The 22366-nt window shown below is 37.7% G+C and overlaps 2 protein-coding genes across 4 annotated transcripts in view; both read left to right on the top strand.

Moving 5' to 3' along the window:
* csnk1g2b (casein kinase 1, gamma 2b) overlaps positions 1-12341 on the top strand; it is a 32887-nt gene extending 20546 nt beyond the window's left edge. For 2 of the 3 annotated variants that reach the window (XM_056252385.1, XM_056252384.1), the window contains exons 4-12: positions 3566-3714; positions 3906-4140; positions 5167-5252; positions 7619-7703; positions 7793-7941; positions 8097-8177; positions 9955-10056; positions 11031-11137; positions 11711-12341. In XM_056252385.1, coding sequence (XP_056108360.1) covers positions 3566-3714; positions 3906-4140; positions 5167-5252; positions 7619-7703; positions 7793-7941; positions 8097-8177; positions 9955-10056; positions 11031-11137; positions 11711-11765 — 1049 coding nt within the window. In that variant the 3' untranslated portion in view covers positions 11766-12341. The remainder of the gene's footprint in view (positions 1-3565; positions 3715-3905; positions 4141-5166; positions 5253-7618; positions 7704-7792; positions 7942-8096; positions 8178-9954; positions 10057-11030; positions 11138-11710) is intronic. The other variant, XM_056252387.1, reaches the window with a different exon arrangement.
* Positions 12342-15473: 3132 nt separating this feature from the next.
* Positions 15474-21712, top strand: mfsd12b (major facilitator superfamily domain containing 12b). The gene is made up of 10 exons (XM_056252388.1): positions 15474-15741; positions 16646-16856; positions 17729-17861; positions 18217-18393; positions 18555-18647; positions 19195-19287; positions 19365-19535; positions 20076-20170; positions 20446-20570; positions 21431-21712. The coding sequence occupies exons 1-10, from the start codon at positions 15474-15476 to the stop codon at positions 21508-21510; spliced, it is 1446 nt and encodes a 481-aa protein (XP_056108363.1). The 3' UTR covers positions 21511-21712.
* The last annotated feature ends 654 nt before the right edge of the window (positions 21713-22366 follow it).

Here is a 22366-nt window from a genome sequence, read left to right on the forward strand (position 1 = left end):
ATGTCATGCACTTCTATGCCTCGGTCTATTATTTAGAGCATGAGGCATTTTAAAGTGCAATGGAGAAATTGCTGCTGCTGTGTTCGCTTGTGTAGCTTGTTTTTTAAATAGCTTGTGTTTAATGTTTAATTGCTATTGTGCTGCTGATTAAAGCTTTCGAGTTATTTTTAGCTTTCAATCGTTGCGTTCAATCTCTGACATTTGGGAAAAAAAGGGCCACGGCACTCTCTGCAGTGCAGGCTGTGGATGTTTTATGCAGCAGGGCAGATAACCCCAGCCCTCTCATCTCCCGAATCACACTGGGACTTGCGCCGCCCGGAACGATCACGTTTCAGTCCCTGATTCTTCTCCACTGTCCCGGTAATGGAATCAGGGCCTTGTTGTTCTCCTGCTGCATGCTGAATCTTTAATATGCAAGTATTCATTCGGGCATGTGTGCTAACTTTGACATTCCAGTGCGTCTGCGCTGAGAGGACGTGTGTTTGATGAACAATGAGTTGTGTTGTTTTCACTCAGGCTCTGTTAGTGATGTGAGCAAGTGGGTTTTGAAATGGCAGAAAATCTCCTTGTTGAACTCTAGCGTCGCTGCACAGAGGTTGGTAAAATTGGAACGGTGTGCAATTTTTTTTTTTTTTTTACAATCGCTGCATCCAAAATCAAATACTTCCCTTTCCCTTCCATATAGTATTCAAAAAACAGTATGCCAAAAGAGTAGTATGTCCGAATACATAGTAATCGAAAACAGTTACCCAGTACCCAGATGACCTACTACTTCGACCAAGATTCTGAGGTGCACATTCAATGGACACTTTACCATCCCATGAGGCCACGGGAGAGGATTTATAAATGGAAGTGAAGCGACGCAACTGACACTGGTAGGTCACGTGACAGTAACAACATGGTGGATGTAGTACGTCAGAATTTCATTCATACTGGCCATATTCATACCATATAGAACATATTATTTTCATGATAATAGGTACTACATTTGAATTGAAATGTACTTTACACAGTATGCAATTTCAGATGCAACGAATAGCTTTGAGAAACTCTAGTCTTTTTGTTTATTTATGCATTTATTTAGTTGTACTTTTATTCATATATTTAGTTTAGTTGTTGTTTTATTGTTTCTGCCTATTTTTAGATGACTTTTGGTGTCAATATTTCATATTGTACAACATTGTTGTGATGCCTAAATTGAATTGACAAAAAATATAGTTTTTAGGTTTATTTTAGGTTGATTTATTATTAGCATTTTATCAGTTATCTGCCATAACATAATTACCAAATTATTGGTATTAGTTAGAATGTTATCGGTTCATTCCGATGAGACATTATAAGCGAGACATTATAAGTGACTTATAAGTGACATTATAAGTGTGTACAAAAGTATCTAAATACGTTTATGGCCTTTTGTATTTACTACTCATCTCAGGCCCCTCTGTTGTACAGTTTTATTTTGCGTACTGCATGGATAAAATGGACTGTGCTTCCTCTCATATTCCTGCTTTCTGCCACTATAATAATTGTTCAAATTTCACATTTCTTTGGTATAATTTGAAACACTTTAAGAACTTACGATGGCCTTGTTTACAATTCAAGGAAGTGTTCTAGCTGCGCATGGTTGTAATTTTCCTCCCTCTGATTGCCGAGTTGGCGTTGGGTTTAAAACCTTGGATCTGGTGCTTTGATGAGTCAGCTTCCTGGCTGCAGTCTTGCCATGGGCACATCCATCATCGCTGTGGTTTCCAAACAGATCCGGCTGGCTAAAGTGCAGGCAGGTGTGTGCGCGTGTTCGGCACCCCCACCCGTGGGAATGACGTTTGCCGATCAGGTAAATCCTTCTATAATCCCCCCTGGAGCTGGGCTTTCCTAGGCTCAGTGTCTCATGTGCCTCTGCATCTGACCATTGGACCAAAGAACACACACGTGGGATCTGGCACAGGCGACCTGGAATTGAATTGGAAACACTGGCAGTGGGGAGCAGTTAAGAACTGTGTGTCCTTGAGGTCTTGTTTTGTGGAGTCACAGCTTTTTTTGGGACAGCATAAAAAAAACTAATCCTGCACAACACCTGTTATTTGTACCAGACTATTTGCTTTGGTCTGTAACAATGCACTTTAAGTAGTGTTTTATTTTTGTGTGCTACATGGTGCTAGGGGTGGATGATATAAACACAATTTTATAGCACAGTATCCTTAAAAATATTAAATATTTGATTACATATATTTTGTTATTAATAATATTGTTATTTTGTTTATTGTAATATTTTATTATAATTTAGATATTTGTATTTACATATATTCGCATATTTGAAGGATTTTCTCTATTTTAATGCCGTTTATTATTATTTATTTTAATTTTAAGTTATTTATTTACCGTAAATATATCTGCCTGACATCACTAATTTCAACCCAAGATATACCCATAAAAATATAGCCTTCTCTCTTTTTATTTGATAAAAGTTTGCAAACCTGCCCTTCACTCCCTCAAACTTTATTGGGAAGTTTTGCTGACTATATACAATTACTTTATACAATTACTAGATAAAGAGTGGTTGGCCCAATATATTTTGTTTAATTTCTGAAGTTATTTACTCTGTACTATCACCTCTATCTCCATGCTTAATAGCGGCAGCAGGTAAGAAAGTTCGATCATGTTAGCATTAGCAGCAATATCCAAGGGTGTCCAACCTTTTTTTCTTTAATATGAAAGCTCTTTGATTGAACGGCCATAAAAGCACTGTTTTGCATAATTGCTGTAAAAATTGAAAATGTACACCAGCATATGTAGCTTCAGCCGGTATATCACCCACCTCTACTGTGCTACCATTTGAAGCCTCAAACAGTTCTGGAAGCAAAACAGTTCTGTTGAATGATGTTCAAGTCATCCTTTCAGAGTCATACCCATAGTAACAGAAAAAAGAGTTTTGGGTGTGGCAAGGCTTATAGTGAAATAATCTCATTGAGGCAACTGGCTTTGGTCAATTAATAAAGTCTTGGAGTGACTGATTTGGAGAATCTTCAAAGGCACGGTTCATATTCTTCAACAAACTTAATGAAATCTGTCAGAATACACGAACAATGCCTCTCCGGTGTAGTTTAGGATGACGCAGCACAGTGTCACCGGACTGAGCACAGTGTTGAATGTGTAAAGGGAAAGACCTGAGGCCTGTACCTTGGCCAGGAAGCACCAGACTCCATAGTGTTTTGAGTATTTAATGTGGGAGAGAACGTGTTGTGTGCACGGGATAGATGAGATGTTTTACAGTCCTCTGTAAACTCGGTGAGGGCAAGATAGTCGCTGCTTTAATGAATTGCATGGTGCCCTCTCTCTCCCAGGGCTTGTTAGTCATGTTTTGTTCAAGGTGTTGTCATTATGGGTCTTGTCAGAGACGGTGTCCTCTACTGGCTGTGAACAGCAGGCTAAACATTTGGTGGTGTTAAGAAAATAATACAAAACTGTTTTCCTGAAGGACAAAAGCTTCTTAAATGTGAATGTTTGAGAGGTGAGTTTCTCTGTTTCCATTTCACTGGGTTGTTAAATGATCATTTTGTCTTTGCAGAGGGAGTTCCTCAGGTCTTCTACTTCGGGCCTTGCGGGAAGTACAACGCTATGGTTCTGGAACTGCTTGGGCCCAGTCTGGAGGACCTGTTTGATCTCTGTGACCGCACTTTCTCCCTCAAGACCGTCCTAATGATAGCTATTCAACTGGTAAGCATCCGGTCAGAGAGCCAGTTAGCCTCTTTCAGCAATTCTGGCTTGTCTCAGCCAAAAGAAATCCTAAATGTATGTTTTCTAAATGATTTCTAGGAATCGTTCAGCTCAGTCATGTTTTTGTGGTATATTTTTTTATGTTTTTTGGTGCAGAATGTCCTCAACCACAATCTTCCTTGTTTTTTCAGATAACACGGATGGAGTTTGTTCACACACGGAGCTTGATATATCGAGACGTCAAGCCAGAGAATTTTTTGGTGGGGCGGCCGGGGTCCAAGAGGCAGCACACCATTCATATCATCGACTTCGGGCTTGCCAAAGAATACATAGACCCCGAGACCAAAAAACACATCCCATACCGAGAGCATAAGAGCCTGACTGGCACTGCCCGATATATGAGTATAAACACACATTTGGGAAAAGGTATACATGCACTTTAAACTCGTTCCTTTCATTTTCCTAAGTTCATTTTCTGGATGTCTTTTTAAAACTGATTTCTAAGGGGGGAAATAATAAAATCACCAACCCACCTTAAAGAATGTACATAATTTCACTTTCCTGAGTGACTCATAGGCCTCGTTTACACTGCAGGTCTTGATGCCCAATTCTGATTTGTTGCCTATATCCGATTTTGTCGACCGTCCGTTTACACGTTCTTTCAATTGTGACCCATATCCGATTCATGTGTTTACTCTTGCCATACTATCTGAAACATTGCGCATGCTTAAAGGGGTTCTTGCACAGATGGACGAACGTGAAATATGCTTGATGATAGCTTTGCGATAAAGCCTTTGTGAAGTTCGCCAAACATCACCATGATTTTGAGGTGGAGGAGGACGAAAAGGGCCATCATTATTGCGCATATGCTTCAGTTTTTGTGTGCGAGAGAGTTCTCAAGACTGGTGGGAGCATATTGTGGCGGTCTTTAACGAGGAGCAGTGAGTCCGAAATTTTAGGATGAGCAAGCCAACCTTTGATATGTTGTGTCAACGTTTGTCCACATCTCCTACGACGACACGACGTTTTGTTGGGCCATCCGTCCCTTCACAGATGCGCGTCGGGGTTAGTCTCATCATTAAATTGCGGAGATGTAGCCTAATGCCTCAGAAAATCCGATCTGCCTGTTTACATGACAGTCGCATTGGCACATATCTGATTTATATCAGATTTTTTTCCTTATATGAATGAGGCCTGAAACCGATCTCGAAATATCTGAATGCATGCGTTTTTTTCTTGTTTACACGGTCATAGAACACATCCGATCTGTCTCGCATATGAGCAAAAAATCGGAGTTGGGTCACATTTCATTGACAGTGTAAACAAGGCCATATTTATGTAACCCTCTTAATCATGAAGTTTTAAATATATCCGTCTCATATAACAGTGAAAATGTACCTGTTGCATCCATCAGTGTGACATATAACAGTTGATGTTTTTCTTCCCCCTCAGAACAAAGCAGAAGGGACGACCTAGAAGCACTGGGCCATATGTTTATGTACTTTCTAAGAGGCAGTTTGCCCTGGCAGGGCTTGAAGGTTTGTTCTTTCTACCTCCTAACAGTTTGTTCATCATTTCTTGAGATGGTTTCTCCATTTTCACATCTTTACCTCATGACGGAGTAGGGCTGCTCGATTGTGGCAAAAATCTTAATCATTAAGATCATAAAGGATTATTTTTGGTCAATATTGAAATCACGATTATTTAACACTATTATTAGTAGGCAATGTCATTATAAATATCAGTGAGATTTCACAATTATTGATTCTTCAGCAAAAACTAATAGCCTACTAGGTTAACTAATAACTAGACAATTACATAAGACAAGTAAAAAGTCAGCAATACAACAAGAACAAATAAACTAATTACAAACAAAATGGACAGATAACAATACAAATTAAATAAACGGTGTATAATTTAAGGAAGATGTACTAACAGTGGTATTCAGATAAGTAATAGCCGACAACAAAAAAGTCAAATTTGCTGTACGCTTTAATTATAGATTAATCCTTATTAAAGCTACTTAAGTTTACATAAATACTCTCCAAAAAGGCATTTTGACATTTTTGTGTACACGTTTAGGCATGTATCCAAAGCACATTTGCTTATCCGCGTTCGGCTCAGACTCCAGAAAGCCGCCTGGGGAACAGTCTTTTTTGCAGCTTAATTCGCTTTTAATAACACTGTTTAATATCAAACACGCCCCGCAGTTTAGCAACAGTAGACTGCATTTTACAACACACTTATTTGGCTGATTTCGATGTTAATTTTGGGCTTTTAGGGTGGGATGAAAGCGCACCTCTGTGAAGGAAAGGAAGGTGCGCTGGACTGAATGCAATAATCATTTTACCTCAATTATCTTGTTTTCATAATCGTTGGAAGCCGAAATCAGAAATCAATTATGATTATTCTCACAGCCCTATGTTGGTGTGTTTTGAATCAATCAATTAATCAATCAACTTTATTTATATAGCACATTTAAAAACAAGCGTTGACCCAAAGTACTTTACAAGAAAAAAAATGGGGGAAAAGCCATCACAGCGTATAAAAAAAGAACAATAAGCACACACCATCTCAGCATATAAGAAAGACTGTTCAAAGGTTTTTAAATTATAATATAAAAGTGGGAATTGATTTAGCTAATGTCACATGGACCGGGAGACCATTCCAAAGTTTAGGACCTATTAAGTGCTCTAGAGGGAGAGTGAAGGAAGATGTACTGATATACTGGGGCGCATTGGCCTGCTAGTGCCTTGTAAACATAAAGTAGAATTTTGAGATCAATCCTAAATTTCAGAGGAAGACAATGTAAAGATCCTAGTATTGGAGTAATATGGTCCCTTTTTCTAGTACCGCTTTAAAGCCATGCTGCTGCATTTTGCACCAATCGCAGGCGAGCTAACGCAGTCTGTGGAAACCAATGTAGAAAGAGTTACAATAGTTTTGAACCTTGCAACCTTTTTTGTGGGATTAATAAAGTAACCCACAGGTTTCAGCACTACTGCTTAAAGGTTTGGGGTTGGTAAAATGGCTGCATTTATTTGATCCAAAATACTGTCATTTTGGGAAATATTATTAAAGTTTAAAATAATCATTTACCATTTTATTATTTTTATTATTTTCTTCCTGTGATGAGAAATCAGAATTTTCAGCATTATTACTCCAGTCTGCAGTGTCACATGATCCTTCAGAAATCATTCTAATATACGCTGATTTGGTGCTCAAGAAGCATTTCTTATCAATGTTGAAACAAGTTGTGATGCTTAATAATTTTGTGGAAACTGATACTTTTTCAGGATTGTTTGAGTATAGTTCAACTGGCAGCATTTATTTAAAATTTATTTTTTTCTTCTCCCTAACATCATAAATGCATTTTAATCATAACATCATAATAATTTCTTTTTTGATCATTTTAATGCATCCATGCTGAATAACAGTATTAATTTTAAGTAAAAATCTTACTGACACCACATTTTTGAACTGCAGTGTAACTGAGAAGTGTGATGACATGGCAACAAATGCAGATATCAGCTGCTCGTGTTGTACTTCAGTTGCTCAGACATGTGTCATAGTGTGATAAGTCACATGGCTGTAGCGGTTGCTTCTGAACGCACACAGGTGTTAGAAGTTCTGCATTTGCCTGCTGATGTCTCTCACACCATTGTTAATTCATCACTTTCATGGATTACATGGAAGGCACATGATGACAGTAGGGTGAGAATGAAAAAAAAATAGTAAAACGATCTCACTTTGTGTATGCGTCCTCACCTATTCAATAAAACTAGCCTCAGGCAAAATCTTGCCCTGGATTTGTATGTTGCTAATGCTTAATTACATTTCAGCCAGGTTTTTTGTCAGTTGTGAGGAGTTTGTGGTTGTGAAATCATCTGTGTTTCCTAAACAGGCGGACACACTGAAAGAGCGATACCAGAAAATTGGCGACACCAAGCGAGCTACACCGATCGAAGTGCTATGTGAAAGTTTCCCAGGTTAGTTGCATCGATTTGGTTATGTCAAGCACAGTAGTGTGCGAAGCGTTTCCCCGAACTAATGCCATTCCTGTTTTTACACACTGTAGAGGAGATGGCCACTTATCTGAGATATGTGAGAAGACTGGACTTCTTTGAGAAACCAGATTACGACTACCTGAGGAAGCTCTTCACAGACCTCTTCGACAAGAATGGCTATGTGTTTGATTACGAGTACGACTGGGTCGGCAAGCCTCTCGTGAGTGTTTGTTTCCTCCACAGGCACTTCTTAAATGCTGTCCTTGTGCATTTTCAACTGTCAAATGCCTTTGTCATGCTGTGTTGGGTTTGTTTGTAAGTGTATGCGTGTGTGTGAGACATGCTCAACGATGAGATCATTGCTGTCTCTTTCAGCCCACACCTATAGGCCCCATCCCCACAGACACACCCCAGCCGAGCAGCAGAGACAAAGCACAACCCCAGACCAAAAACCAGGTGAGTTGGGTGCACAAATAATCTATATCTACCTCAGGGAAGTACACTATAGATCTTAATCACCCTAGAGTACATCTCACTGTAGGTGAGTCCAGGAGGTATCTTACTCACTCGAACTCATGGCCAGATACAATATACGCACTCCAGGCAAGTGTTCTGCCCACTTTTCCTCTTTTGACATGTGATCAATCAGAATAAGCCCTGGCACTTTTGAACGTACAAATTGATGACACAGAAGAAGTTGTCTGAGGAGTTGCTCAAGTTTTGTGTGATGGTACTTTCTGAACATCATTCATGTGATTAATTAGTGGAATGGAAGGCTGGTTAGTTGTGCATTGCTTGGTGTAAACAAATCTGCTTTAGTGGCCAGTTGCTTAGAGACAAAGTTCCCTGCTGCTGAATCCAAATGCTTTTGGTTCAGCAGTGGTATCAGCACTGTCTGCATTTTCTGTAGAGCATAAATGTTAAATGGCTATAAATATTTTATTTGTCCTGATATAATGATTGTGACAATGTGGACAGGGCAAAGATGTCTTGATAATATACTACCGTACTGTTAAAAAATGTTAGATTTTTTTATGTTTTTGAAACATCTCTAATGCTCATTAAGGCTTCATGCATTTGATCAAAATATGGTAATAACTCTAATATTGTGAAATATTATTACAATTTAAAATAACAGTTTTCTATTTTAAAATATTTAAAAATGTAATTTATTCTTGTGATGCAAAACTGACTTTTTAGCAGCCATTACTCCAGTCTTCAGAGTCACATGATCCTTCAGAAATTATTCTAATATGCTGATTTGGTGCTAAAGAAACATTATCAACATTTTCAATGTTGAAAACAGTTGTGCTGCTTAATATTTTTGTGGAAACCGTGATGCGTTTTTTCAGGATTTTTTTTTTTTTTTTGATGAACTGAGAGCCCAAAAGAACAGCTTTTTTAAATGGAAATCTTTTGTAACATTTATAAATGACTTTACTGTCACTTTTAAACAATATATTGCATCCTTGTTGAATAAAAGTATACATTTCTTTGAAAAAAAAACCTTCTGACCGGTAGTGCACATTTCAAATTAGTCTCTTTCCAGTCATTGTGTACTTGCCTTCATTAAGTCATTCCGGCATATACATTTCTCTGTCGCTCATCCATGTTTCAATGAAATCACAAAATAAAATGTAGCCAAAATTTGCTTCCGTTCCCAATATCCATCCTCTAATGTATCAAATGCATCCTGATTTACATCCGCTCACGTACATTTGCAGTTTTGCTTGGTTTATTAAAAGCATAATGCTCTAAAATCTTAAAAATCTTAGTTTAACCCCTGGTGATGAGTGTCTCTACATAAGCATAAAATGAGCTTAACAGTCTGTTGGAAAATTATTGTACGTGTATGTGCCCTTTTGCTTGCGCTCGCATGTCTTTTAAAAACAAGGTTAAGTGATGTTTAACGGTCGTGTTCATGTCATAATTTGTCAAATCTCACATTGATTTCTAATAGAAGCCTGTCTTAACTCTGCATGTTTACTTTTATTTTTCTCTCACTCTGGTTTTTCTTTATTTCCATTAGCTTGTGTCATTCACTATTAACGTTTATATTAGTAATTGAGCAAGCTTCAGCATGTGAGATGTCTCCTTTTTAATGTTGAATTTTTCGTTTGTTTGTTTACTCACTCACCCACCGGCCCCTTCCCATCATACCTCAAAATCTCCACCTCAACCCGCCCCATTCTCCACGCTTTCTTATCCAAAATGCTCTTCCACTGTCGATCAGTCACCCGAACTCAAAGGAAGTGAGTCCCAGCCCACTTCAGTGACCAATAAGGAGACTCTGGGGTCGCATCTCACGGCCGAGAGGCTGGGGGGCTCAGTGCAGGTACTGCTCGCACGTCATGCTACTTTATGAGTGAGCATGGCTGCTTCTCTATCTGCTTTTCGCGCACACATTCATCTGTGACGCTCAGCTTGGCTCCTTTAGGCTCTGAACACACCACAGATGGCAGTAGTGACGTTTCTTTGGAGATACAGTGTGTTTTAAAATAGAAGCCATCAAGCGTTTTAGTTTGAGAGCAGCTCATGATGTGATAGGATCTAATGGATGCTGATAGATTTGAAAGAAAAACTCTTAAACGGTAAATGTGCTTGATGAAGCACATGTGCCACCTAGTGTTGGTTTTTGGAATGGTATCCCATTTATTTTCAATTTAGTTTAGTTTTTTAAGTCTGTTCTAGTTATTTCAGAGATTTTTTTTTTCAGAGGTTTGCAGTGTCAAATTCCCAGCAGTGTAGTTTTACTGCTGTCTAGATGTATTGACACTGCCTCAGCACAAAGATGCCAGTTCCTCAAGTTTTACAAAATGGCTTTCATAGGGGTTGAATATTATTCAGGCCCAAAAAAAGCCCAAACCCTAAAGTATTTAGAGAACAGGAATGTTGCAGTATAGTCACATGTTTAATTAAATGTCATTTAATGTTTTATTTGAATGATCACATATTTATTGTATAGGCATGTGCACATCAGTGCAGGAAACAGGATGTTTCCATATGTTTTTTGTTCTTTTATATATTCATATATATATATATATATCAAATGTAATTTTGATGAAATAAGAGTCAGTGCATGTGTTTATTAGAGTATATCACATACTCTGAAAGAAGTGTGCTCTTTTGGTCTAAGTCTTCAATCTTCAGTGTTTGCCATCAACAGTTTTCGGGAACTTTTTTATTACAGGACACACACAATTCTTGTGTGAATTCTGACTTTTTATAATTTTGACAAATTATGTAAAGAAAATGTTTCAGTTGTGGTGATTGTATGAAATGTTTATTTTGTTTCTGTGCGATCCTCAGGTCATGAGCTCCACAAATGGAGAGCTGAACACAGACGACCCGACCGCAGGACACTCCAATGCTCCCATCACTGCACCCGCTGAGGTAGAAGTGGCAGACGACACAAAGTAAGTCCCACAAATGTGTTCCTAGTAGGCGTTCCTACTGAACTATAGCTTTGAAATATGATCTCAAATGGGATGTAAACCATGACAATGAAAAAACAATGTTTCCTTTTTGCTTAAAATTACCAGATAAAAGCATTTGAATCCAAATGTCAGAGAATAATCCATCATATCGTTGCTGACACTTTTCCATGCATTATTTTCTTTTTTTTAATTATCCCTGTATTTGATTGATAATGAATCATAACAGTCAAATTAATCAGTGTAAAATGGACAACTTGAGTATACTTGACTGCTGTCTTCACTCCCATTTGTTGTAACTCCTTATTTGCGTAAATATGTCAGAATGCTGGATATACTAATTTTTGCATTACTGCTCGTAGCTCGTAAATGAATTATGTATGTTCATTTTGTCTTGGCATATTGCTGTGTGAATGTCCCTGTACTGATTTAATGTTCCTCATTATGCCTCAGCGCTCTTCAATTTATAACCGAATTCAACTTATCAAGACACTTTTTTTTGTGTGTGTGTGTGTGTGTGTGTCTGTTGTAATTTTTGCTCTGATTTTCTTTCAGGTGCTGTTGTTTTTTTAAAAGAAGAAAGAGGAAAGCTCTTCAAAGGCACAAGTGAAGCCCACTCTTTGAAAAGAACTTGATACATTCTGGTCACTGTTAAGTTTGAAATGCAAGAAAATACACAGATCTCTCTCTCTCTCTCTCTTTCTCTTTCTTTCTCTCTCTCTCTCTCTCTCTCTCTCTCTCTCTCTCTCTCTGTTCCTATCACACTTTCTTTCATAGATGCTTCACCACTTAATGGAGTGCAAAGGAATTTTGTTGACTGTCCAACAGACTCTGGTTCCTTCAAAAAAGAGAATAAATGAAGATATATGATACAAGATGTGTAAAAAGAAATAAAAAGGAAATCACACATAAACATTCAAAAAGATGAAAAGTACGTGATATGAGAGTAATTGATTATATATAAGAACCCCAGTGGTGTGAACAGCTGTGGCACACGTTGTATACTAGATTCCATGCAGAGCATTTATTGTTCATTGATCAGGGGATGAAAACATCAGTGAACGGATGATTTAAGTTTTCTTAAAAATATTTTTTATTTCTGACAAAAGCATGAGGGCAGGAGTCGCCTCTGCACTGGGAATGAACCCCACCAAATTACAAAATAACAGGACACATTTCATCTCAACCACACTCTGGAGTCTTTTTTTTTTTTCTGTGATTTTTTTTTTATTATTTTTTTTTGGACAGGAATCCCTGGGTTGTAAAGCAGTTGTTGTGTCCTGGAAATGCTTTCTTTTTGTCCTTCTTTTTTTGTTGTTGTCATTTTTAAATATAAATTCTTCTCATTGTGGACTCTGTAGCACAGTTACTGGCCTCAGGTACTGTGGGCGAAGGAGAGACAAATGGATATTATTATCTTGTCGTTGTTATTGCACTTTTGGGGGAAAAAAGAACACAACACAGTGGGCTTGCAATGAAACGATGAGAAAAACGTCAGACAACTGATGTTGGAATGGTCCCGCACAGAGCCGATATCTGTTCAAGGACCGGTAAAGGAAAAGAAGGAAAAATGTACTTCAGTTTTATTTCTCACATCAAAATTTATTTACCAGGAAATCATAGTTTGTGCCTTTCCAAGTAAAATGTTTAAAATTTAAGCAAGTGTCCTGCACTGAATTTTTTTTGAGTGATAGCATTGTTTTTTTGTTTGTTTTTGTTTTTTACGTGTGGATGTGAATGGCTTGTGTTGTATATTTCTCAGCTTAAGGTGTGTTTTAGTTCTAAATCAATTATTGTTTAAAAATATATTGTATATCTATTTCTATTGTATATATATTTCATTATTGTTAAAAATATACACACAACGGCAACTTTATTAGGCACACCTTGCTTGTACCGGGTTGGACCCTCTTTTGCTTTCAGAACTTCCTTAATTCTTCATGGCATAGATTCAACAAGGTGCCATTAAAATTGACATTATAGGATTACAGATTTGTCAGCTGCACATCCATGCTGTAGAGGCCATTTGAGTTTAGTGAACTTATTGTCCTTTTCAAGAAACCAGTTTGAGATGATTTGAGCTTTGTGACATGGTGCATTATCCTGCTGAATGTAGCCATCAGAAGATGGGTACACTGGTCATAAAGGGATGGACGTGGTCAGCAACAATACTCAGGTAGGCTGTGACATTTAAACTATGCTCAATTGGTGCTAAGGGACCCAAAGTGTGCTAAGAAAACATCCCTCACACCATTACACCACCACTAACAGCCTGAGACGTTGATAGAAGTCAGGATGAATCTGATCCTACCATCTAAATGTTGCAGGAGAAATCGAGACTCATCAGACTAGGCAACGTTTTTCCAATCTTCTATTGTCTAATTTTGGTGAGCCATGTGAATTGTAGCCTCAGTTTCTTGTTGTCAGCTGACAGGAGTGGCACCTGGTGTGTTGTTCTGCTGCTGAAGCCCGTCTGCTTCAAGTTTCAAGTGTTGTGCGTTCAGAGATGCTCTTCTGCAGACCTCTGTTGTAGCAAGTGGTTATTTGAGTTACTGTTGCCTTCCTATCAGCTCAAACCAGTCTAGCCATTCTCCACTACCTCTGGCATCAACAAGGCATTTTCATCCACGGAACTGCCACTCACTGGAGATTTTCTTTTTTTGGGACCATTCTCTGTAAACCCAAGAGATGGTTGTGCATGAAAATCCCAGTTAGATCAGCAGTTTCTGAAATACTCAGACCAGCCCGTCTGGCAACAACAACCATGCCATGTTCAAAGTCCCTTGAATCACTTTTCTTCCCCATTCTGATGCTCAGTTTGAACTTCAGCAGATCATCTTGACCATGTCTACATACCTGAAAGTATTGAGTTGTTGCCATGGGATTGACTGATTAGATGTGTGTTAATGAGCAGTTGAACAGGTGTACCAAATAAAGTGACCTGTGGTGTGTGCGTGCGTGCTTGTATAAATGGTTTATGAGGACACAAATGTGTAAATGACATGCATATTACAACGTAAACACTTCCTGTCACCTCGTAAACCAAATGGCCTTAACATACTGAACAGTGTTTTGTTCAAAAAATGCTGAAAGTTTTCTGTGATGGGTATGTTTGGAGTAAGGGGATATAACATTTGATTAGCTCAGTATAAAGCCATTATCTCTATGGAGAGTCCTCGTAAACCACATATCCAAACAAGCATGTCTGAGTGTGTATATAGAACAAAAACAATATTGGCCTATGGATAGAACAAAATTAGAATTTAATAAGGGTTTGTAATTCAAGAGCTTCTAACTCAATGTACCTACTGTCTAAATTGTATTTTATCTTCAACATCAGTACCACCAATCCCAATAGATTATCAGGTCATTCATATTAGGCCCATTGTGACATCAACACTTTACATGAATGTCCTATGTGTCTGTGCTGTCATGTCTTATGATGTTCAGACTGTCTTGTCATATGTGTCAGATCTTGTGAGGTGTAAAAAAAGAAGTTATCAGGTGATTGGTTTAGTCATTTATTAGCAATAGTGTTACTTAATAGGTGCTAAATTTGTACTTTGGGAACTGTATGGAGGACCACAAGTTTCACGGAAATAGTAATAAAGTATTTCATTAACTAATTGTACAATTGAAATAGGCATTAATACATTTATTTACAAATACATTCATCTATAAAAACTTAAAAAAAAAATTTTTGAATGGGCAATGAATGGAGTAGTTATAAAGATTTACACAAAACCCTCAATAAGTGGTTGTGATAATTTGTGGTCCTCCATGCATCTTGTCTTTCATCCTAGGCAAAATGTTCAGCCTTCACACATTTTCCATTACTTTTCCTTTGTAATATATGTTAACAATCTGATATTCATGATAATTAGGTTCTCAATTATTATATATAGTTATTGTATAATAACATTATATTATACATGCAACATAACTCATGTGTTCGATAGGCCTATGTGCCTATGTAACTCATGTGTTCGATAAGACACACCAAGGTGATTTTGTAATCTTTTCCCTCTTTTTAAAAGGGCATGTAGGCCTATGCTGTGCTGCTGTCTATGAAAATCAATTCATAACATCCCCTTTTCCGAGATGGAGTGGGTGTGAGATGGAGAATTAAAACCGAAAACGGGCAGTGCTGGATACAAACAATCCCTGGCAGAAACCATTTCACTTTTATTTCAGTACTAAAGCATCATTTTCATCGTTTTCTATGGGATTCGGTATTCAATTTAGTCGGCTGACTCATTGTTAAATCTGTTTTAGATCTGTTTTATCTTGACTCCGTTTATCGTTTCCTTCATTCACGATGTCCGATCAGCCGTTAACTTTACCAGTGTGCAGGCGACTGACGTACGCAGTGGGACATTTCTTTAACGACCTCTGCGCGTCTATGTGGTTCACGTATTTACTGGTGTATTATCACTCGGTTCTCGGGTTCAATGACACGAACGCAGGTGTGCTGTTGCTGCTCGGACAGATCGTGGACGGGATCTGCACGCCGCTTGTCGGATACGAATCCGACCGGAGGGCAGGATGTGGAAAGTATGGTAAAAGAAAGACCTGGCATTTAGTGGGTAAGAGTGTGAATTCAAACTTGTAACAAATTAATAGACTATATCAAGCGGTCTGTGGAGGAGCGCGCGTTTTTTTTTATATTTTTGTCTGCTATATTTTCTGCATTCAAAAAATTCCAGGCTATAATAAAAGTAAGTTGCCGTGGAGCTTTAAAATGATCTGTAGAAGGTGTAACGTTAGGCTATTCCACTTAAAATCCCTGCAAAAACTACCGCTGTGTGTTACTTGACGTAGATCCAGCCGTATAACGTTACTCCATCTGAAATGATGATGGTCAACATATAGGAAAAAGAAGCGAAAACTTGTCATCTGTAGTCAGGGAAATGTTAGATGTAAATAGGGTACAAAATAGCGCCCTGAAACTTGCCAACAAATGGGCAAAAAAATGATCGTGAAGTTCAGGAAATCAAACTAAATTTTATTTGAGCCGTTTTTAAATCCGATTTCTAAGTGGAAGCGTAATTTGTTTAAAACTCAGATTTGTTTAGAAACCTTTTGTCCAACCCCATTTGTGTGATTATATGTAATATTGCAAAGACAAAATTGTATTTTAAAAAATGCCAGAATAGGTAACAGGATTATTTACATTTTTAATTTAAATTTACTTGCATATGTAGCAGCTCGCTAGTTTGGGACAAAATTTGGTTTGTAGTTATAAAAACACTTATATTTACCACAGATTAAACAAAATTATTGGTTTTATATCTTTATTTTTCTCACAGTAACTTAGGTAACTGATTGAGCACAAATGCACCCATACCAAAATGGGCAAAATGGAATCAGCTTTACTGTCATGCTGTAAAAAAAAGAAAAGATAAGAAAAACGTCCAAATTATGTCACTTTCTGAGTGTCACTCAGTTTCACTGCACTCATTGTCCAGTTTACTGCCCATTTCCCCTCAGGAACTTTAAGTGTGTTTGCCTCCTTCCCCTTCATATTCAACCCCTGTATCGGGTGTGATGAGAGCACCCCACAGATGACGACACTCATTTACTTCATCCCATTCATGATCATCTTCCAATTTGGCTGGGCTGCTACCCAAATAGCCCACCTGTCTCTTATTCCCGAGCTGGTCACATGCGAGCACGCCAAAGTGGAACTAACGTCATACAGGTATCATTCCTCTTCAATTAAAATAACCAACGTAAACCAATGTAGTGTTGACAAACCTCAAAGTCTTAAGCTATTCAGTGACACTGTTGGATACATTTTGTCTTAGAAATAAAAGAGGAAACCACAAGAAAACGGTTTCCTTATTTTGAAGTTGGCATGAAATTATTCACCCTATCTATTTTTAAATGCATGTTATTGATCTTATTTTGAACTATTCATCTGTGCATAGCTTTTCATGGACTTCAGTTTGTTGCTTCATGTAACTTTGTTATGGATGATATTTAAAGGGGTGGTTGATCATGATTTCACTTTTCTAACTCTAGTTAGTGTGTAATGTTGCTGTTTGAGCGATGCTCAAAGTTCAAAGCAAAGGGAGATATTTTATTTGAAAGAAATTTATTTTTAAGGACTACAACAAAAGACTGGTAGGGACTACACGACATTCCTCTGGGGTTAGTGACATCACCAACCCTGACATTTACATAAACCCCACCCCCGGGAACACGATTTATAGATTATCAAGACAGAAAATGCTAATCAATGAGTAGAAGATAACTACAAATAACGACTCCGGTTTGAACAAAAAAGGCTAAAGGTTTTTGAAATTTGTAGTGCATGTCTGTGTGAGGTAAAAGGACACAAGTTGTTGAAGCTCCGCCCTCTGTGCCGGGAGCAGCAACTCATTTGCATTTAAGCGGACCAACACAAAAACAGTGTGTTTTTTCTCACCCTCAAAAAGTGACAACTTTAACATGCTATAATGTTGAACTAAAACTTCACATACACACTCTGGGGACATCAGATATTTATTTTACATCTTGTGAAAATGACATTATCCCACCCCTTTAAGAGTTGTTTGCTTTCCTGTACAGGTATGCTTTCACAGTGGTGGCAAACATTGTGGTGTATGCTGTGGCTTGGCTCTTGTTCAATTTCCAATCCCAACAGACAGAAGACCCATCTATTTCCCAGAATCTGAGCTGGTTTGATGTTCCCACATTCAGAGTGAGCAAATGCAAATATATTCATACCCTTGTCGACATCATAAGTAACTCTTCAAATTGATCTCCATCAAGCTGAGGACATTTACCCTACATTCAGAGTTAAAGGGATGGTCCACACTAAAATGAAAATTCTGTCATCATTGACTTACCTTAATGTACAAACCTGGCTGTATGCCTTTCTTTCTTCTGTGGAACATAAAAACAGGAACGTTGGAAACCAAACATTGAAGTCCCATTGACTTCATACAAAAATACAATGGAAGTTAATGGGAACTGAAACTGTTTGGTTACCAACATTCTTCAAAATATTTGTTAATTTCTTCTTAATATCGGCTTAATCTTATTTGTTGGGACAGTATCTGGCGCTCATAGTATGGGCCATCGGTACTGTTACCTCCATCATCTTTCACGTGGGCACTAAGGAAGTCCAACCTCAGGAGACTAAAGAGACTGGACAATCTCAGCCTCCAACCCAGACCTCCGGAGCCCTGCTCCAGTGGAAACACTGGTTCATCGAGCCTGCCTTCTATCAGGTGATCCCATGAAGACCTCGCACTTTTACTATGAACAAAACACACAGACACACAAGATGCCTTATGGAAACTACAAACATGTAAAAAAGATGTCTTATAATGAAACATTATTCGCAGTATGCTACTTAATAAAAATAAAGATTTTTTTTTTCTACCTCCAGGTTGCCATATTATATATGTGCACTAGACTGATTGTAAACTTGTCCCAAACGTACATCCCGATGTATCTGACAAACTCCTTATCACTGCCAAAGGTGAGGAACATGACACTTCTCAATATAAACTTGTTATTTGAAATAAAGCTGAAATCAAATAAAATTAAAATCCTAAACTAAAAAAAAACTCATTAACAAATTTAGAAATGTTTCCTTGGCATCTAACTAAAATAAAAAATAGTTCAAGTTAAAGTACTAAAGTGACTAAAACTTACTCTGAAATAAAATAAATTAATGCTAAATAGAAATATTTATATAAACTAGTGCTGTCAAATCGATTAATCGCATCTAAGATAGTTCTTTAACAAGTTTGTAAATGTATAATATATATATAAATGTGTGTGTGTGTTTGTATATACATATACACACTGACTTCAATTGCTTGTACAAAGAAAACTACATGTATTGTACAGTATATGTACACACTGACTTGAAATTGCGTGCACAAAGAAAACCACATTAACATAGCGTATATATACTTTTAATTACAATACCACATATGTACAGTAAGGCTGGTTTGGGCAGTTATGTTCTGGCACAATGAAGTGAATGTAAAAATGAGCAGAACATCCTCTCTTTTTTGCAGAACTACATTGCAACTATTCCCCTGGTCATGTATGTCAGTGGGTTGGTGTCTTCTCTGGTTATGAAGCCTGTTAACAAACAGATCGGCACCTCTGTGAGCTTTTACTGTTTCTCTGCTTTATCCAAATACCGTGAATCAAAATGCCTCATATGTCATTTCTGCCTTTGCAGATGACCTATTTTTTAGGTCTTGTGCCCATAATGGTGTTTTCCTTCTGGGCTTTGGTGGACACAAACATGGGTCCGCGGGTTTACGGAGCCGCCGTGCTGCTGGGAGCTGGCTCTGCTGTCATTCTGGTCATGTCACTGTCCATGACCAACAATCTCATCGGAGATCAAACAGTATGTGATGATATCATAATCATATGCATAAATGTATATCAAGTGATGTTTTTGAAAACTGTTTTTGAGGGGCTCTGCACAATATCTGTTTCAAACTAACACATCAGATGCGATTTATACAAGTAATTGGTAATCAGCTTGGTGGTTCAAGCTCGCTAAAATATAAAGTTTCGTCAGATATCTCATTAACGTACACAGTGCAGCAACGAACACAGCACGAATGGTGATGTCCGACTCGCAAACAAGTTACTTTAATAAACTGGTTCTTTGTAACGAGTCAGTTGAAAACCATTACTGACATACTGTAGATGTGTATTTTACTGAATTCTTGTTCATATAACAACATTTTAAATATTCAAATAGAACACAGCTATTTCAAATTGTAATAATATTTCATAATATTCCTGTTTTACTGTATTTTTCATCAAATAAACGCAGCCTTGCAAAGCACAAGAGACTACTTTTTTAAATGTAAAAAAATCTTAATTATTCCCAACTGTTGACTGCCAGTGACTCTAATGAAGATCTTTCTTTTAACAGCAAAGCGGTGCTTTTGTGTATGGGGCAATGAGCTTCACTGATAAGGTGGCCAATGGACTTGGTGTCATGATAATACAGGCTTTACATCCCTGTCAGTGAGTACAATCAATCCAGCATCTCCAATGAAAGAGCCTCCTGACCCCTGACTGTAGTGGCTGGGAATGTAGAATATTTAAATACCCTTCTTGTCTGCAAATACCATCTTGACTGCACAATCTACTTGTTTCATAGGGACACTGACTGTTGTAATGTGTATGCTGCAGATGGCCTATATGTGTGTGTTTGAGTGTGAAAGTCTAACTATTCATTGTCACATGTTTTATGTAGGTTTCTACTTGGCTTCTCACATTATTTTGGTCTTTATTGACAGCACACTGGACTCTGACTGCAAATGGTTCTATCGAAACGTCATGGTGATCGTCACTGCCGGTGTGGCTGCCGTTGCTGCTCTCTGTCTCTCAACCATGCTCATCTGGCCCATTGCAATTCGCCAACGTGAGTCTTGGACTTTTTTGAAACCTACACAAAATGTGTTGTTGTTTAACCAGAATCCGGCTCAGCCTGAATGGTGGATATGATGGCTTAGTAACACAAATTTTCTGAAAGGTTGCTGATCTTTGTTCTAGAATAAAACTGGAACTAGATTTTTAGAAGAAACCTGGGTGAAATTTTTATTTTATTTATTTCTTCTGCTGAACACAAAAGAAGATATTTTGAAGAATGTCAGTTACCTACTGTAACAGTTAATGGGACCCATTGACTTCCATAGTATTTTTGTCATTGGGGTCCATCAACTGTTTGGTTACCCATATTCTTCAAAATATCATCTTTTGTGTTCAGCAGACGAAACAAACTCATACAGGTTTGGAACAATTTGAGGGTGAGTAACTGATGGTAGAATTGTAATTTTTGGGTGAACTATCCCTTTAATAGTGATTGTATTAAATTGTGAATTGCAATTTAAATTGACATAAATAACATGTTTTTCTGAAATTAAATAAGTGAGGGGAATATATCTGAAAAATAATGATTGTGTATTAGGGTTTTGTTACTATCTATTATAGTGTAACGTTATAAATATGAATAAAAACATTTCCAATTAAAAAATTTATTTGTATAACGAGTTTCACAATAAATATTATTCTAAAGCAGCATTTTAAAAAATGATTGCATTTAACATATTTAAGTTTTATATGTTTGTTAACATGTTCAAATCCCATGTTCACCCGCTGTTAAACAGCCTTTTGCAATAACAATGCATGCTTGATGTTAGCGTTTATCTAAATACTTATTTGCATTATATCCTTATGTGCCTTCTCTTTGTTCTTATTACAAATCCATTTGTGCCTCTTCAGGTCTAGCGGTCATCAGAGGGCTGATTGGTACACATGAGGATGAGACGAGCAGCTATGGGAGCAATGGAAGATTGAACTGACACATCCAGTGTTAAAAACTCAAAATCACTCAACATTCAGACCAGGCCGCGCTGCAGAGGAAACTTTATGCTTTCTTTTGCAACCAGGAACAAGGAAGATAAGAAACTGTGCTGCTCTGTGATCACGAGCTCTTTTCTCAGCACTTTGGAGGTGCGAGTTTCTGCATTGTTTTTACATTCTCAAGAAGAGGCTCTTTGTGTGTCGTATGTGTAATATGAGCTCAGGACTGTCACACGGAGAGACGACTCAAACAGGACAACAATTATGTGACACATTCAAGATGAGGAAGTTCTGAAGCTCTGCTGAAATTTTCCCAGACATTTGAAAAGATTCCACTAGAGATCAGAAACGCATCTAGTTTGTATAAAAACGTAACAAGGTGCCTTTTGAAAAGGATACAGATACTGATTTTTGAAAGTTTTGCAGATCCTTTTTGCAGATCCAGATCCAGAGCCAAACTGGAGCAAGCTGAAGTTAAATGTCCTTATTAGGGGCACAATCTCAAAAGTAGCTGTTCTTGAAAGCCTTTCAACCACTAAGCCACTACACCCCACTATAATGTGTCGTTATTCTGTGTACATCACGTGCATTAGTATTTTTTTATTAAAATAGTGAAGTGAGTGAAGCTTGTTTGGCCAGTTAGGCCTGTGGTGTTTTTAAGTGGTACATGCGATACTTGTAAAAGTTAAAAAGTTTTCTAAAGTTATGCACCAACTTTTTCAGGATTGGTGTCATTCCAGTTACCGTCATCGGTTCTGCATTTACATTCCATGGACGTCTTCACTGACACGTTTATTTTTTTAGTGCTTGTCTTGTCAACAAGCTTTTCAGCCTGATGTTTTGTGTTCACCTGTG

This window comes from Rhinichthys klamathensis, unplaced genomic scaffold (genome assembly GCF_029890125.1).
Source record: "Rhinichthys klamathensis goyatoka isolate OS25496 unplaced genomic scaffold, OSU_Roscu_1.1 h1tg000094l_1, whole genome shotgun sequence".
NCBI classification, from domain to species: Eukaryota; Metazoa; Chordata; class Actinopteri; order Cypriniformes; family Leuciscidae; genus Rhinichthys; species Rhinichthys klamathensis.

Excerpts from the sequence above, each read along its gene's own strand:
- mfsd12b (XM_056252388.1), top strand. The coding sequence starts at position 15,474 with ATGTCCGATCAGCCGTTAACTTTACCAGTGTGCAGGCGACTGACGTAC. Across the intron at positions 15,742-16,645 it reads AAAGACCTGGCATTTAGTGG|GAACTTTAAGTGTGTTTGCC; the intron begins GTAAGAGTGTGA and ends ATTTCCCCTCAG. Across the intron at positions 20,171-20,445 it reads CAGGCTTTACATCCCTGTCA|CACACTGGACTCTGACTGCA; the intron begins GTGAGTACAATC and ends CTTTATTGACAG.